The 15,484-nt window shown below is 33.8% G+C and overlaps 1 protein-coding gene and 1 long non-coding RNA gene across 2 annotated transcripts in view; both read right to left on the bottom strand.

Moving 5' to 3' along the window:
• Positions 1–15,484, bottom strand: part of LOC149196983 (uncharacterized) — a 148,139-nt gene that overhangs the window by 12,738 nt on the left and 119,917 nt on the right. The window lies entirely within an intron of this gene.
• Positions 8,750–15,484, bottom strand: part of LOC149196985 (jacalin-related lectin 19-like) — a 36,515-nt gene continuing 29,780 nt past the window's right edge. The window contains exons 4-5 of the mRNA XM_089406191.1: positions 9,118–9,312; positions 8,750–9,019 (exon numbers count right to left, since the gene is read on the bottom strand). Of these exons, the coding sequence (XP_089262317.1) occupies positions 8,750–9,019; positions 9,118–9,312 (465 nt within the window). The remainder of the gene's footprint in view (positions 9,020–9,117; positions 9,313–15,484) is intronic.

The following is a 15,484-nucleotide window of genomic DNA, read 5'->3' as shown; positions in this document are numbered from 1 at the left end:
ATCAAATTGTCAATCTAGTCATCATCTTAATATTTGATTATCCAAAATATATATTTATGAATTGGTAATATAAAATTTTGTTACTCCGTGTTTTAACACCCTTAGGAACAAATTCACTTATTCCTTTGACATGTAGATCTAAACCTTCAATTATAACTTGCCATAAACCAATAATAAGGCATTAAGGCATTTGTTAAATGCTTCTCTAACATGATTGAATCTAAACATTGGATTTGTTCTAAGAGCCCATTATCCCATGAGTCATATAGCCCTAACTAATTTATTAAGCACTTTCTAAAGCTAAAGATTTTCTTAATGAAAACCATTATGAGAAATTGGATATAAACATTAAATTTCGAAATCACATTCTCCAGAAATATCAAATAACGCAATGGTGTGTGGATGGTCAAAATATTAATGATTATCCTCACCATATAGAATTATGTTTGGCCATTCATTTTATAAGGATCAAAAAACAAGTTTCACATGTCTCATTAAAGGGATTTTCGCCATAATCACAACTTGATATAAACCCTCAAAAGGGCTCTAGTTCAATTAACTATCAACTCCAATGTAATTAAAAAATTATATCACCTTTACGGTACACCTTTTTCCCATTATTTCTATAGCTAAAACATGCTTTATTGGGATTTTTCAAAATTTACGATTTCTTTTATTGCATGAATTTAAATCAGAGAGTCAAATCTCAAATCATCATCCTCTGTCCAATTAAACAATTTCTTGAACTTTATTTGAAAAAGACATAGGGATGGGTTCTAACAACATGCAATTTTGTTGTTTTCTTCATTTTATATTTCCCTTAGGACCAATTTTATATTTTCCTAAAAGTTACATTGCACCATAATACCCAAGCCAAGATTCAACCACACAAACCATTTTCTCTAAAGTAATTGGGAAATTGGAAAACTACTATATTTGGGCACAAATTATCACTTGTAGAAAACTACTATATTTTGGCACAGATTATCACTTTTTTTTCGACGTTGATGGTTGAAATGGTTTGTTTTCATAATTGCTTTGAAATTTTTGAAATGGTTTGTCTTCATAATTGCTTTGAAATTTTTGAAAAATCTAATATTCTTTTTAGGTATCATCACAATGATGTCAGAACTCTAACAACGATACCATTTACACATGTCAATAGAAATTGTATAGTTGTTAATGGTTTTTATGAATCATTTCTATGTATTTGGAATTTTGAAAAAATTACTCTTAAAATTTATATAAATGTGAGTAGTGTTGGAATTCGAAGATATTGAAATGATCAAGTAACGAATAGGTTGTCCCACAACATTCTCCATCGTATTGTCATCATTCCACATTTCCATCAATTGTTTAGGTGCAAAAACATGGTGCAATTTATAGATTACCATGCCCACAACATAAATAAATATGGTTTTATATGAATGCCTATAGATGGTATCACATTCAAGACATGGAGGAAAACTTGTTAGTTTTTAAGGAAGAACCTTTTATTGATAGACTTTTATTGACATATGATATTTATCATCTAAACAAATCCATAAAGAAGATATAAGATATTGTAAAAGAGAAATTCTTTGGTTTATGTGTGAATTGTAAAAGTAATCTTCCTCTATCTGTTTTCAATGCAAAAGAACACTACCTCCATACACAAAGTTGAGGAGATTGAAATATGCAAACTTACACACACAAGATCAATGTTGATGGTGGAGAAAAGGCAGAACAATGGCTTGGAGAGTTTTAATGAAATAGGTTTCCTCTGAAATGTTAAATAATAGATGGGATAGTGAAATTTCCTTTGGACTAGATGTTGATGAAAGGGACCACTTGGGCGAGTAGGAAAGCGAACAACGGAAGAATAGCTAGGGTTGCAGGTTTCTGAGCACCATGGAGGCGCGCAAAGGGGAGTGCCCCACTCCCTCCTACAGGCAAGCAGTTGCCAGCAAAGGCAAGAAACCTTTAGAATCTGTAAGAGTGCCCTCAAGAGACAGGGATAACAATATGGAAGAGAATCAAGATTCCACCGAACCAAGAGAAGGCAACAACATGAAAGATAATGAAGAAGAAGACAAAAAACAGGGAGCAGAAAACAAGGCACAAAGGGGGCCTTGCAAACCCAAAGCTGAGGTCACTCCCAGAGTAGTTTTAAATGATCCTGCCCTACAAGCGCACAGGGAGCACATGCGGAACTATGCTATCATTTGCAAATTCATGGGATTATGGCCCACTGAAAAGGCATTACAAGCATGGATTAAATACCATTGGAAACCGAGGTGGTGTTTGAAAGAGGACCCTACGTCTACGCAGCAGCGGGCATCTACATGCGGCCGTGGATGATGAATTTTGTCCCAGAGAGAAACTTTTACTTATGTTCCGGTCTGGATAAGACTTTACTCCCTACCTCTTGATCATTGGCAAACAGAATCATTATCTGCCATAGGAAATAAACTAGGACGTTTTGTTAAAACCTCTAAGGCAACCACAAGGGGAAAATACACCTCCTTCAGAAGAATGTGTCGAGATGGACCTATGGGGAGCCCTACCAAACGAGGTCATGTTGGAAGTCTTTGATGAAGAATGGGTGGAAACAGTAGAATACAAACATATTCCCTTTAGTGTCATACGTGTCATGAGCATGGGAAACTTTTTAGAGACTGTCCTCTCAGCAAAAGAGAGAACAAAAGTAAAGCAACCCCCATGAAAGACACTACAAGCTTTCACAAAGTGGGACATAGAGGAAAAGGGGGCAAAAGGGGGCCAAAGCAACAACAAACAGAAAGGCAACAGGCCAATCTGAACACGTCAGAGCAACAACAAACAGAAAGGCAATAGGCTAATCATGTTGGAAGTCTTTGATGAAGAATGAGTGGAAACAGTAGATTACAAACATATTCCCTTTAGATGTCATAGGTGCCATGAGCATGGGAAACTTTTTTAGAGACTGTCCTCTCAGCAAAAGAGAGAACAAAAGTAAAGCAACCCCCATGAAAGACATTGCAAGCTTTCACAAAGTGGGACATAGAGGAAAAGGGGGCCAAAGCAACATCAAACAGAAAGGCAACAGGCCAATCTGAATAGGTTCCAAGTTCTCGCAGAAGAGGAAGGAATATTTACCTTCAACCACAATACGGTAAAGGTTCACATCTACTTCACTTTGGTGAAGCCCAACCTGGTGAAATAGCTATCGATCCGGGTGTACCACGCACGGGGCATTTGTTTTAACACATACAATGCTCGCTTGAGTCAGCACACATGCGACTCTCTGCTGAAGGTCTCAAAACCTTTATGTTGCTCAATATACACCTCTTCCTTAATCATGCCATTAAGGAAGGTTGTCTTTACATCCATCTGATGTATCTCCCATCCCATATGCGACGATAGTGCCAAAATGGATCTGATTAATAAGGACCTTGCAACAGGAGCAAAAGTCTCATCATAATCAATCCCCTCTACCTAAGAAAAACCTCTGGCCACAAACCTACCCTTGTGTTTCTCCACACTACCATCCACTACTTGTTTTATACCTTGTAAAGCCATCAAGAACTCACCATTGACTTATCTGTCGGTTTTGGGACCACATCCCAAACATTGTTCCTGACAATGGAGTCATACTCCTCAACCATGGCATCAACCCAAATTGGTTGTTGCACTTCTTGCTCAAAAGAGGATGGCTTAATCTTTGCACATCTTCTCATCAGATCCATGCATCCAGTGTACCTCTCAGCTGACCTCCTTTTCCTGTGTTGTGATGTGGGTGCTCCCACATTCTCTCTAGCATCATGGAATAACCTGTCAGCCTCTCTGGTGCACTTTCTCCCATCTCTAGAAGAATTTCCAAAAGTGGGTGTCTCCACCTCCTGCTCCTCTACATGTGGTTGCTCCAGATCATCCTGAGTCTGCTTCTGAGGCTGCATGTTGGTAATTTACTCTCCCTCTCAACGACCAAGTCTCTAACCTTTGCCTTGCTCCTCAAGGTTTTGCATGCATATTCAACCTCGAGAGCATACATGTTCTTGACTTGCACAGTGATCTTTTTCACCTGTCCCGTGGCGATGTGTCTAAGGAAAACCTTTCCCTTACTATAAATCACATTGTAGCCACGGTCTTCCAATACCACGACGGAAACAAGATTCTTGTTTAGTCTTGTAACATACATCACATATGTGATTGTGAGAGGGGAGCCAGTATCCCTCTGAAAGGTAAATGTACTGATGTCGATCACGCTATACCTCCCATCATCTCCAAACTCTATGTTTTGCTTGAGGTCTTTCTCCTCAAAGTCACTGAAGAGATATCTACTCCCTGTCATATGGAACGAGTTACCGCTGTCGAGATACCACATGCTTCCCATTACAGTGTTGGTCATGCATTAAATGAGAGTGAAATCAAGTTTGAATTGTGAAGCTAGAGCTTCACCTATTGTTAAAACTATGAGCTCCTTCTTGCTTGCTTTCTTCTGTGGGCAATTCATGGCAAAGTGCCCGTACTCGTGACAGTGAAAACACTTGACTTTCGACAAGTCCTTCTTCTTGCTTCCCTCCTCACCTTGGGAATTCTTTCCCTTGGCTTATTTTCTTTGATGACTAATGCAAAGTCCTCTTCCACTTCTTTGGAAGACGTCCCATCTCTGGTGTTCGACCGAATCTCTTCCTGTACCAAATCCGACCACAACCTCTCCCAATCTGGTAGCTTCTCCCTCCCATTAACAAAGTCCTCGTAACTATGCCAGCTCTTGGGAAGTCCTAGAAGATCTAGGCTCACCATATCTTCTTTGGCAACAGTAATCCCGACACTTCTAAGATCATCCTGAAACTTGGTCAAGTACTTCAGAATTGAGTCGCCCTTTTCCATCTTGATCTTTCTGAGTTTGTATTTCAATGCCAAATTCCTATGAACACTGTTATTTTGAAGCAGGTCCATCAATGTCTTCCACATTGAGTATGGAGTGTCCTTACCATGGAGACTCGAGACAATGTGGTCTCGAACTCCTTCCAGGATAATCCTTCTCGCTTTTGCCACACACATTCTCCATTCAGCCAGATCTTTAGCATTAGATGTTGGAGGCTTAGGAATGTCATGATCTATGAATTCCTTGAGGCCATTGTCTTCCAACACTGCCTCCACCCTGTCCTTCCAAGCTATGTAATTTGAGCTTCCCGCCAATGCATACTCAAGTCTCAAACCATAGAAAACCATATTGTTGTTCTTAAGTATGAACTGCAAATTTGATTTCACTTGCACAACAAACTTGAATTATCTTCTTATATATTGTCTTTAGCTCTGACACCATGTATATGTTTACTGTAGATTCAACAGCTTATGTGATATGCTAAAACACAAGGCAAGAATCTACTCTACTCTTCATCGGAAACCAAAATTGATCAATGAAAACAATAAGCAAAAAAGGAAGAATATCAATCGCACATAACACAATATTTCTCTAGGGAAAGCAACTGCTAAAAACCCTGACTGTCTATATTACATTAACCAAAATATCTGAGAATAAAATACAATGATTGTTCAACCCGAACAATTCCTACACAAGTACAATCTATCTCTCTGCTTCACAACCCAGCTCAAGCCAACACTTAGCAAATTTTTTTGCCTACCAAGCCTCTACTTCATTGTGAAATTCCTAAGACTGCACAATCCATCGATAGGCCCTCAACTCATTTCATGCACCATCTGTACAACTCCAAATATTATACAACTGATAGTACATTATCCTTGAACCCTAATCTCATCTAGGTCTTCCTCTAAACTGACATGCATGAGTTATTTTTGAGTGAATTATCAAGTACCTAATTGATCACTGCATGTGAATTATATCCAATTTAATTCACATGACCACTCACTACTTCCTCCTCCAACAGTTAGAACTAGTTTTATTGAATTTAACTCAGTTAAACTGAATTAAATAATTGCAACTCAATAAGAACTCAACATAGGCCCCTAAAATTTAGGGATCATTGTACATGATTCTAGATAGACTTCCAAAAAAGAAATCAATGAAATATTAAGTTTCTTCTACAACCAATGTTTCAAAAGCTTAAAGGAAATCCTACTATTCAATCATCATGGGAGTTGCAAAGAAATTTCAAAAAAGAAATCAACGAAATATTAAGTTTCTTCTACAACCAATGTTTCAAAAGCTTACAGGAAATCCTAGACTCCATCATCATGGGTGTTGCAAAGATGATATTTAAATAGGTCCCAATAACACATCTACTCATTGCAACAAAGGTAACAAAATCCCCCATGGATAATGTGCAACAACTCTTCAAATGAAATATATCCACTTAAATAACATGCTTGAAAAGAGCAATAGCCTAAGTTTCAATTTAAATAGTAAAAATACATATGGTTGACTTTCAAAAGATCCCCCGAAAAAAAGAAATTAATGTTTCATACATTATTATAAGAAAGTTAAGGAATTTTGTATACATATTTTATTATTAAATGTAAATCAACCAATGTTTCAAAAGCTTACAGGAAATCCTACTACTCCATCATCATGGGTGTTGCAAAGATGATATTTAAATAGGTCCCAATAACACATCTACTCATTGCAACAAAGGTAACAAAATCCCCCATGGATAATGTGCAACAACTCTTCAAATGAAATATATCCACTTAAATAACATGCTTGAAAAGAGAAATAGCCTAACTTTCAATTTAAATAGTAAAAAAACATATGGTTGACTTTCAAAGGATCTCTCGAAAAAAAGAAATTAACGTTTCATACACTATTATAAGAAAGTTAAGGAATTTTGTATACATATTTTATTATTAAATGTAAATTTACAATATCTTATCAAGACATATATTTTCTTAATGATTAAATCATTTAAATTATACTTAAATTGTTATAATTTTTTGTCAAATTCAAATCATTTATATATATGTATGGGGTTTCGAAAAAAAATTGTAATATAAAATTTAATAAATTTATATATATGTATGGGGTTTAGAAAAAAAATTGTAATATAAAATTTAAATCTTATTAAATAAGATGTTTAATTTAATATAAATTAAATATAATTTGGGAGTTGCAAAGAAATTTCAAAAAAGAAATCAACGAAATATTAAGTTTCTTCTACAACCAATGTTTCAAAAGCTTACAGGAAATCCTAGACTCCATCATCATGGGTGTTGCAAAGATGATATTTAAATAGGTCCCAATAACACATCTACTCATTGCAACAAAGGTAACAAAATCCCCCATGGATAATGTGCAACAACTCTTCAAATGAAATATATCCACTTAAATAACATGCTTGAAAAGAGCAATAGCCTAAGTTTCAATTTAAATAGTAAAAATACATATGGTTGACTTTCAAAAGATCTCCCGAAAAAAAGAAATTAACGTTTCATACATTATTATAAAAAAGTTAAGGAATTTTGTATACATATTTTATTATTAAATGTAAATCAACCAATGTTTCAAAAGCTTACAGGAAATCCTACTACTCCATCATCATGGGTGTTGCAAAGATGATATTTAAATAGGTCCCAATAACACATCTACTCATTGCAACAAAGGTAACCAAATCCCCCATGGATAATGTGCAACAACTCTTCAAATGAAATATATCCACTTAAATAACATGCTTGAAAAGAGAAATAGCCTAACTTTCAATTTAAATAGTAAAAAAACATATGGTTGACTTTCAAAGGATCTCTCGAAAAAAAGAAATTAACGTTTCATACACTATTATAAGAAAGTTAAGGAATTTTGTATACATATTTTATTATTAAATGTAAATTTACAATATCTTATCAAGACATATATTTTCTTAATGATTAAATCATTTAAATTATACTTAAATTGTTATTATTTTTTATCAAATTCAAATCATTTATATATATGTATGGGGTTTCGAAAAAAAATTGTAATATAAAATTTAATAAATTTATATATATGTATGGGGTTTAGAAAAAAAATTGTAATATAAAATTTAAATCTTATTAAATAAGATGTTTAATTTAATATAAATTAAATATAATTTGGGTAATTGGTAAAAGTTAATTTTTTTAGATATTTTTTTTTGCTATGTTTTTAAAATTTATTATTTAAATATCTATAATTCTAAATATTTTTAAAAGAAAAAAATATATTTATTTTTAATAAATATATTTAAAATTTTATAATATTCTAAAAAATTACTTATTATACTATATTTAAGATAAAAAAAAAAAAATCTGATAAAAAAAATAAAATCAAAATTCTTCGAACTCATAATTGATTTAAATTATACTTTAAATTGTTATATTTTTTAATCAAATTCAAATCATTTATATATATGTATGGGGTTATGAAAAAAATTGTAATATAAAATTTAAATCTTATTAAATAAGATGTTTAATTTAATATAAATTAGATATAATTTGGGTAATTGAGAAAAGTTAATTTTTTTAATATATATTTTTGTAATGTTTTTATAATTTATTATTTAAAAATCCATAATTCTAAATATTTTTAAAAGAAAAAAATATATTTATTTTTAATAAATAAATTAAAATATATTTAAAATTTTATAATATTTTAAAAGACTTACTTATTATACAATATTTAAGATGAAAAAAAATTCTGATAAAAAATTAAAATTAAAATCAAAATTCTTCAAACTTATAATTTAATTAATATTATTATTTAACATACTATGAAACCATATCTAAAATAATAACATTTTGAAAAATCATATTTTTATTAATTAAAAATTAAATTCTACCGCTTCTAATGTAATTAATTTGACATACTATGAAAACATACCTTTCGAGGCACCGCAGTGTGAAACTTTGAGAGATAAACTCCGATACAATCCAAATATAAACCACTCCGACCATGAAAGCCCACTATTTTCCCATAGCTATTGGGGAATGAAAAGTAATTCCCTTTTTCTCTACCATAAGGTCCATATTTCTTCAAGTTGCTTGTAAAAGTCAATGACCTTAAATAAGTGTCGTAATGTCCACTTATTGAAGTGAGAATCTCTTTGGGATAATCCAATTCAATCTGTAAAAAATAAATTATAAATTAATCAATATATAAAAATTAAAACAATATCAATGCATATTATTTATAAAACATATTTATTATTATTCAGTCATCACCTTTCCAACTTTGTTTCCACCGCTTCCTCCATGCTCCAACTGAAAAGGACTTCCATTATTATCATATTTAATTTTAATGGAATGTATGGCATCTCCATAAACTACGATTATTCTGTGAATGCCTGAATACACTCCATCATCCCACTTGTCCCCACCTTGGCCTCCCCATGGACCAACTGATATGGGCTTCAAACTCTACAAACTCTACAATAAGAAGAAAATAAAGACCTCTAATTAATTAATTTTTCCATTTACCACAAAAAAAATTGTACTTCATTAACTTTCACAAAGACTTCAAATTAATTAATTTTCCATTTACCATTAAAAAATTGTACTTCATTAACTTTCACAAAGTTAATTTGTCCATTTACTAGGAAAAAAATCTACTGAACTTTCACAAACACCTCAACTTAATTAATTTCCTAATTGTCTAAGTAACAAATGCTGGTTAATTTTCTTAATTGTGTGAAAGGAAGAACACTTTAACTCTTATATTTAACGAATTTTGGTAAAAATATAATGGATAAATATTTTTAAAAATTTATTAATTTTTTTATATTTTAAATTTATTAAATATTTAATTAAAAAAATGAAAAATGAAATTTTTATAATCTAACAAAAACTTTAGCTAAATCTTAATGAATACAAGAAATAGGAATTAGGACAAATTATACTAATCTATATGGACTATGGTGCATTATGAGCTAAATCTTAATGAATACAAGAAATAGGAATTAGGACAAATTATACTAATCTATATGACTATGGTGCATTATGAATAGAGGTTTAAGAGAGTTGACAATTCAATTTTGAGGTTTGTTATTATGAAAATATGAATTAAAGAAATTTTCACAAGTGATGTAATTTAGACATTTGAATTTGAAATATGAAGGAAAATTAAGAATTTTAATTAGTCACTAGAAGAGTGTTCATTAAATTTATCAATAAGTGTTTTAGTAATCGATGTAAGACAAAGAACTTATGAATCGATTAATGTGAAAAACCAATTGTCTTGATGAACACTTATTTTAATTGATTTTGATTACTTATCAAACATCATCCAAAGAATATTTATAATCATAATATTTCACATGAAGCTTTTTGCTAAGTTTAAGGTATCATCAATTAATTTTAGAGTCTTAAAAGATGGTGAAGAGCAATAAAGTCATCAAATCTTTCATGACTCCCAATGGCTACCAATGTCTTAGCTCAACATTACAATCATGGAACATCCATTGGAATACAATGTTTCAACCAATTAGAGATGTGATTTGAATAAACTAATGAAGGTGTGAACTTATATGGTGATTATGAAGTTAGTTCCCACGTATGTTTATCCAAATAAGAGACAATTAGATTTTTGCAGCAAGAAGCAGGCACTTTTTAACATTAAGAGAGCCTATTTAGAGGTTTTCCAGCCTTCTAGTTTCATCTGCAATAGTTGTTACTTCAGCAGAGCAACTATTTTCAGTCTTTTCTCAATGTTCTCATGAGAGAAGCTCTTTTCAACACTTCATTGTGGAGTTGTCGTATGTTTATGTGCTTGGATTTCAAGTGGAGTACAAGGACCTGTTGTGAGAGTGTCATTTTTCTGTTGACATCATGACTTGTTATAGGGAGTCATATTTTTGAGTGATAATTATTTGTAGGAGAATGTTTCTTGGTAGGAGAAACAAGCCACTCTTGTGTCAACAATTTTTTATGTACTCATTTGCTGCTGAAATCAATATAGCAAGCCTAGTCAATGGAGCAGGGCCCGAAGACGTAGCCCAGGAGGGGTGAACTTTTTTATCAAATCACGTTCCATTTAGTCAACTTAACACAAGGAAATGTAATAGTTTGAGATACTACATGATGTATCTAAGATATTCAAATGTAAGAATATCCATCATCATCTCGATCTTCCTCTTACATGGGCTTAACAAATGCTTCAAGCCATGTTTATTCTCTAAACATTCTAAACAATTCCCCCCATTAAGAGGCATGTTGTAAACTATTATGACTAGAACTACCCAAGTTGTTCTCGTGAGCTCCTTGGGTAGAGCCTCTATATATGTTCATTTTTTATTGATATTTTCATGTTTTGTTACATATTTCTTATTTTTCAAATCCACAAAAATTGTCCCAAAACTCACCATTTCAATAACAAAATGCGCCAAAGGAATTACAAATATTACATTTCAAAATGTCTCTTGAAATTGGAATAGGCTTAGTCTGTCTACAAGAAAGAAGTTAAATACTAAAATATTTGGTTTTGTTTGAGGTTCATAATAAGTATAATGAAGTTGGAAAATAGGGTCACACCCCAATTTTAGTAGTATATTCCTTTAAAGGATAAATAGGAGCATTCCCTAGTATATTTTAATACAAAATTCAATTGCATAATTTAACATTTGAATCTAAGAGCAAATGTAGAACAATTTTCTAATATAATGATTAAGCTTTTTGACAAGTTAGCTTTGTTCTTGTATCACGACATAATAATTTGAATGTAGAGGTAACTTGACCCTTCCACAAAGAAATGCCATGAGAGGGACTTATTTAATGAAGGATCGTAATCATTTAGTCATATTGAATACTTATTTGAAAGGAATAAATAAAAGAATGCATGCATTCAATCAACAGAAATAAGATCATGCTTGGGATGAGAAATTTGAATTTTGTTTCTATTAAATATGGTCAACAAAATTGGCAGATCCTTATAAATATGGTCAACAAAATTTTGCAAGGACCACCTTCAAGCAAAGTGAGCAACAGTTAGAGAATGGCGAGTCGGCTAGAACTTATTGAAATCCGGCTCTCTTCCCACAGAGCAGTCAATCTCAGGCACATATGTCGAGATGGAAATAAAGTGGCTTACCTATTGGCTAATATAGGAGTGGAAAGTGGGAGGGATCTCTATACAAGTTCGCTTTCTACGCTAGCCACTGAAAACCAGTTATTGGAATACAAGGAACTAGTGAAGAGTGAAATGGCACAGGAAGAAGAAGCGCACCCAGATGCGGGTGAACACCGAGAGCCTTAATGACGAGCCGACGAATTGACAGCATTCGGACCAGCCAGATGGTGGCCAGCGCATCATCCCAAGCTCACTTGAGGCAAACGCAAGCTCGCCTGCATGAAGCATTTAATGGCCGCTCAGGCCGAGAACCAAAAGCAGTATGCATTAACATGGAACCCTTCAATCCCTCAGTTTGCCCTCCCTCCCTCAAACATTTGCCGCTCCACGCTGGAAATCCCTGCAGCAAAACTGTTACCGGGAGCCGTTGTTGGCTTTTGTGCTGTATTGGCCTTGGAAATAGGCATCATTACTCCCATTCCAAGCACTGCCCTTTGAATCCTACCCAGGCGCCCTCTGTTTAATCTCTGCTATCCTTCCCGGCTTCCTATTCTTTTGAACTCCACTCCCACCACATTGCTATGGTCCATCACCGTATGAGGAGCCACAGAGAAGGTACCCTAGGTGGTAGCGCCCGCCAACAGGCATCGCAAAGCTCCGAACCACCACTTGCCTCAACACCTCCTTCCCAGGAAAATTCTCCCCCTCCCAGCTCGCCCCGCAGACATTATCCTCATACTCGCAATGGTCGGGGTCATGTGCATGCTTCAATGGCCGAGCACAAATATTCTAAGCTTCAAACTGCCACTTTTCCTTTGCACCCCAATTCGGTTCCTCACTCGACTCAAATCAGGTTCCAAAGCAACCTGAACAAGCCCATCATAACTACTAATGTTACCATAGTTTTCTCAGAAGAAAATGATCAGAACAGTGCTCTTGTGCGAAACTCTGAAGAGCATCCTCAGGAGGATCGCAGCCTTCGAGTTGGTCGTGGTTCTGAGCAGCTCCCGACGGAAGAAGGCAGGGGAACTCAACATGGCGGACTGCATGCGAAAGGTGAAAACGCTGGCGACACTCGGCAACTAGGTGGCAGCTCAGTCAGAGCTTCAATCTTGATGGCAATTGCAGGCAGTTCAAGCGACACCCTTCCAGCGAAGGAATTGCCAGGTGGCAAGGTGGAAGGCGACGTGGCGAAGGAGGACGACGATTGGGACTAGTATGCTTAACCCAAGTAATGCCACGTGGCCACCCACGCGCCAACTCAGGCTTCTACTGCTGACGAGTTGGGTCCGGTCTCCTGTTGTTTTGATTTTTATCCATCAGATGGTGTTGTATCAAAACTTTCTTCTGGTTTTGTCGGTGTTGGGTCAAGATCATATGTTTGGCTTTTTGCTATGTTAAACTGGTTCCCCAAATATGGGGCAGTTATGATTCTCAAGATGAACTCCGCTGATATCGGTTGAGGCTAAGGCCTCTTTGTAATATTATTTTTTTGTTCCTTCTAATAGAATTAGCCTTGCACAAAATTCAGCGACCAAAAAAAAAAAAAAAATTGGTAATGCTTAAAATTAAAAGAGAGGAAATCATACCTAAATTAACCAATTTGATGTAGAATTCCAAGGTTGGAGTACAAAAGAAGCTTCACAAGTCTACAAGTAGACTACTACAATCATCAAATGCACTCAACATAGACATTTTTTACTAGCCATAGGAGGTGGCAAGGGTGGCATGGGGGGGAATCATTGAAAATTTGAATATTGGATTTTTTTTTATGCTCCTCCTTTGAAGGAAGGCTTCAAAAAAAATGTGACATTTGACTATAGACATTCTTTTATAAACTTTGGCCTCCTCCTAACATATTATATTCAAACATATTTGTAAGATTTTATGTTTCTCTGAAATATTGTGTGTATTAATCAACATTAATTTGGGAGGGTTGGTACAAATGCACCATCAATGCTAAACATCAAGGAGATCATGTGTTAAATGAACAAGTTCAAATTTCTTTAAGGCCTTATTGGAACATTAATGGAAATTTTTGAAATACATAATTTAAAGCTTAAATGTGTCTCAACGAGCCATAAATAACTTCAAAATATTATTCTTTAAATGAACATAAAAATATATAACTTAATGCATTATAGGGCTCATTCAAATGATGCATTGAGGAAGTTGACAATCACTCAAAGAAATATAGAAATACTTTTGAAAATGTTCAATCATATTTTCAAAATTCATTTAACCAACATTGCAAATGTAGATTGATTAATTGTTAGGAAAACAAAAATGAAGATGAAATCCTCTTAGAAATCCTCTTAATAAACCATCTAGGAAAATGAAAAAATATTCATTTAAAATTTGACAATGGCTCATCGAACCATAGAGTAAGTATAAAAGATAAACCGTTTGAATTATGTGGAAATAATCCATTGACACACCATCAACACTCAAAATATGAAACCTAAAAAGTGATCCATGAAGTATTAGGGATCCTTGTGCTGAACTAGTTCAAGTGCTATGAATTTTACAATGAAGCATCAGTGCCTTTCAAAAAGTTCAAAATTCAAATGCAAATAAGGGTATTGGGAACACGTGAAATTGGATTGAAATAAACTTAAATATGAGCATTCAAATCTAAAAATAAGGCCAATACATTATTGAGGAACTCCGAAAGATGCATTAAGATAAAACACGTGGAATGATTTGATGAACATCATCATAGGGTTTTGAAAAATAAAATTAAAAGAGAGATTGATGGGTCACCTTGAAATGGGATTCAAACATGTAATAAGTCTAATGATTTAGTAAGAATTTTCTTCATTTGAAAATGGTAAACTCAAGCATTCTCAATTAATCATCTAGAACTTCAAAGAAAAATCAAAATAAGAAATTTCAAAAAAGAAATCAATGAAATATTAAGTTTCTTCTACAACCAATGTTTCAAAAGCTTAAAGGAAATCCTACTACTCCATCATCATGGCCGTTGCAAAGAAATTTCAAAAAAGAAATCAACGAAATATTAAGTTTCTTCTACAACCAATGTTTCAAAAGCTTACAGGAAATCCTACTACTCCATCATCATGGGTGTTGCAAAGATTATATTTAAATAGGTCCCAATAAAACATCTACTCATTGCAACAAAGGTAACAAAATCCCCCATGGATAATGTGCAACAGCTCTTCAAATGAAATATATCCACTTAAATAACATTCTTGAAAAGATCAATAGCCTAAGTTTCAATTTAAATAGTAAAAAAACATATGGCTGACTTTCAAAGGATCTCGCGAAAAAAAAAGGGTCAGGCAAGTGATTACTACTATGTATGTAAACATTGAAGCACGTCAAGGTATATGCACAGTTATTCACCTAATCATCATCTCAATCAAATAGAGAATGAAAATAAAAAAGGGAAAAATGTATGCTATGAATTAGAAGGTGAATAACTTGCAAATTTAATAAAATAGGAGGTCTTTAAATATGAGAACAAAAGATATGTCAGGGTCACAATTAGTGGCCAAGAGATTTACA

The sequence above is a fragment of the Pinus tabuliformis genome, chromosome 2_2, assembly GCF_031772625.1.
Source record: "Pinus tabuliformis cultivar Carrire ecotype Pingquan chromosome 2_2, CPIR1, whole genome shotgun sequence".
Classification (NCBI taxonomy): domain Eukaryota; kingdom Viridiplantae; phylum Streptophyta; class Pinopsida; order Pinales; family Pinaceae; genus Pinus; species Pinus tabuliformis.
Note: the sequence above shows the minus strand (reverse complement) of the source record. Positions and strands in the feature narration are given on the sequence as shown.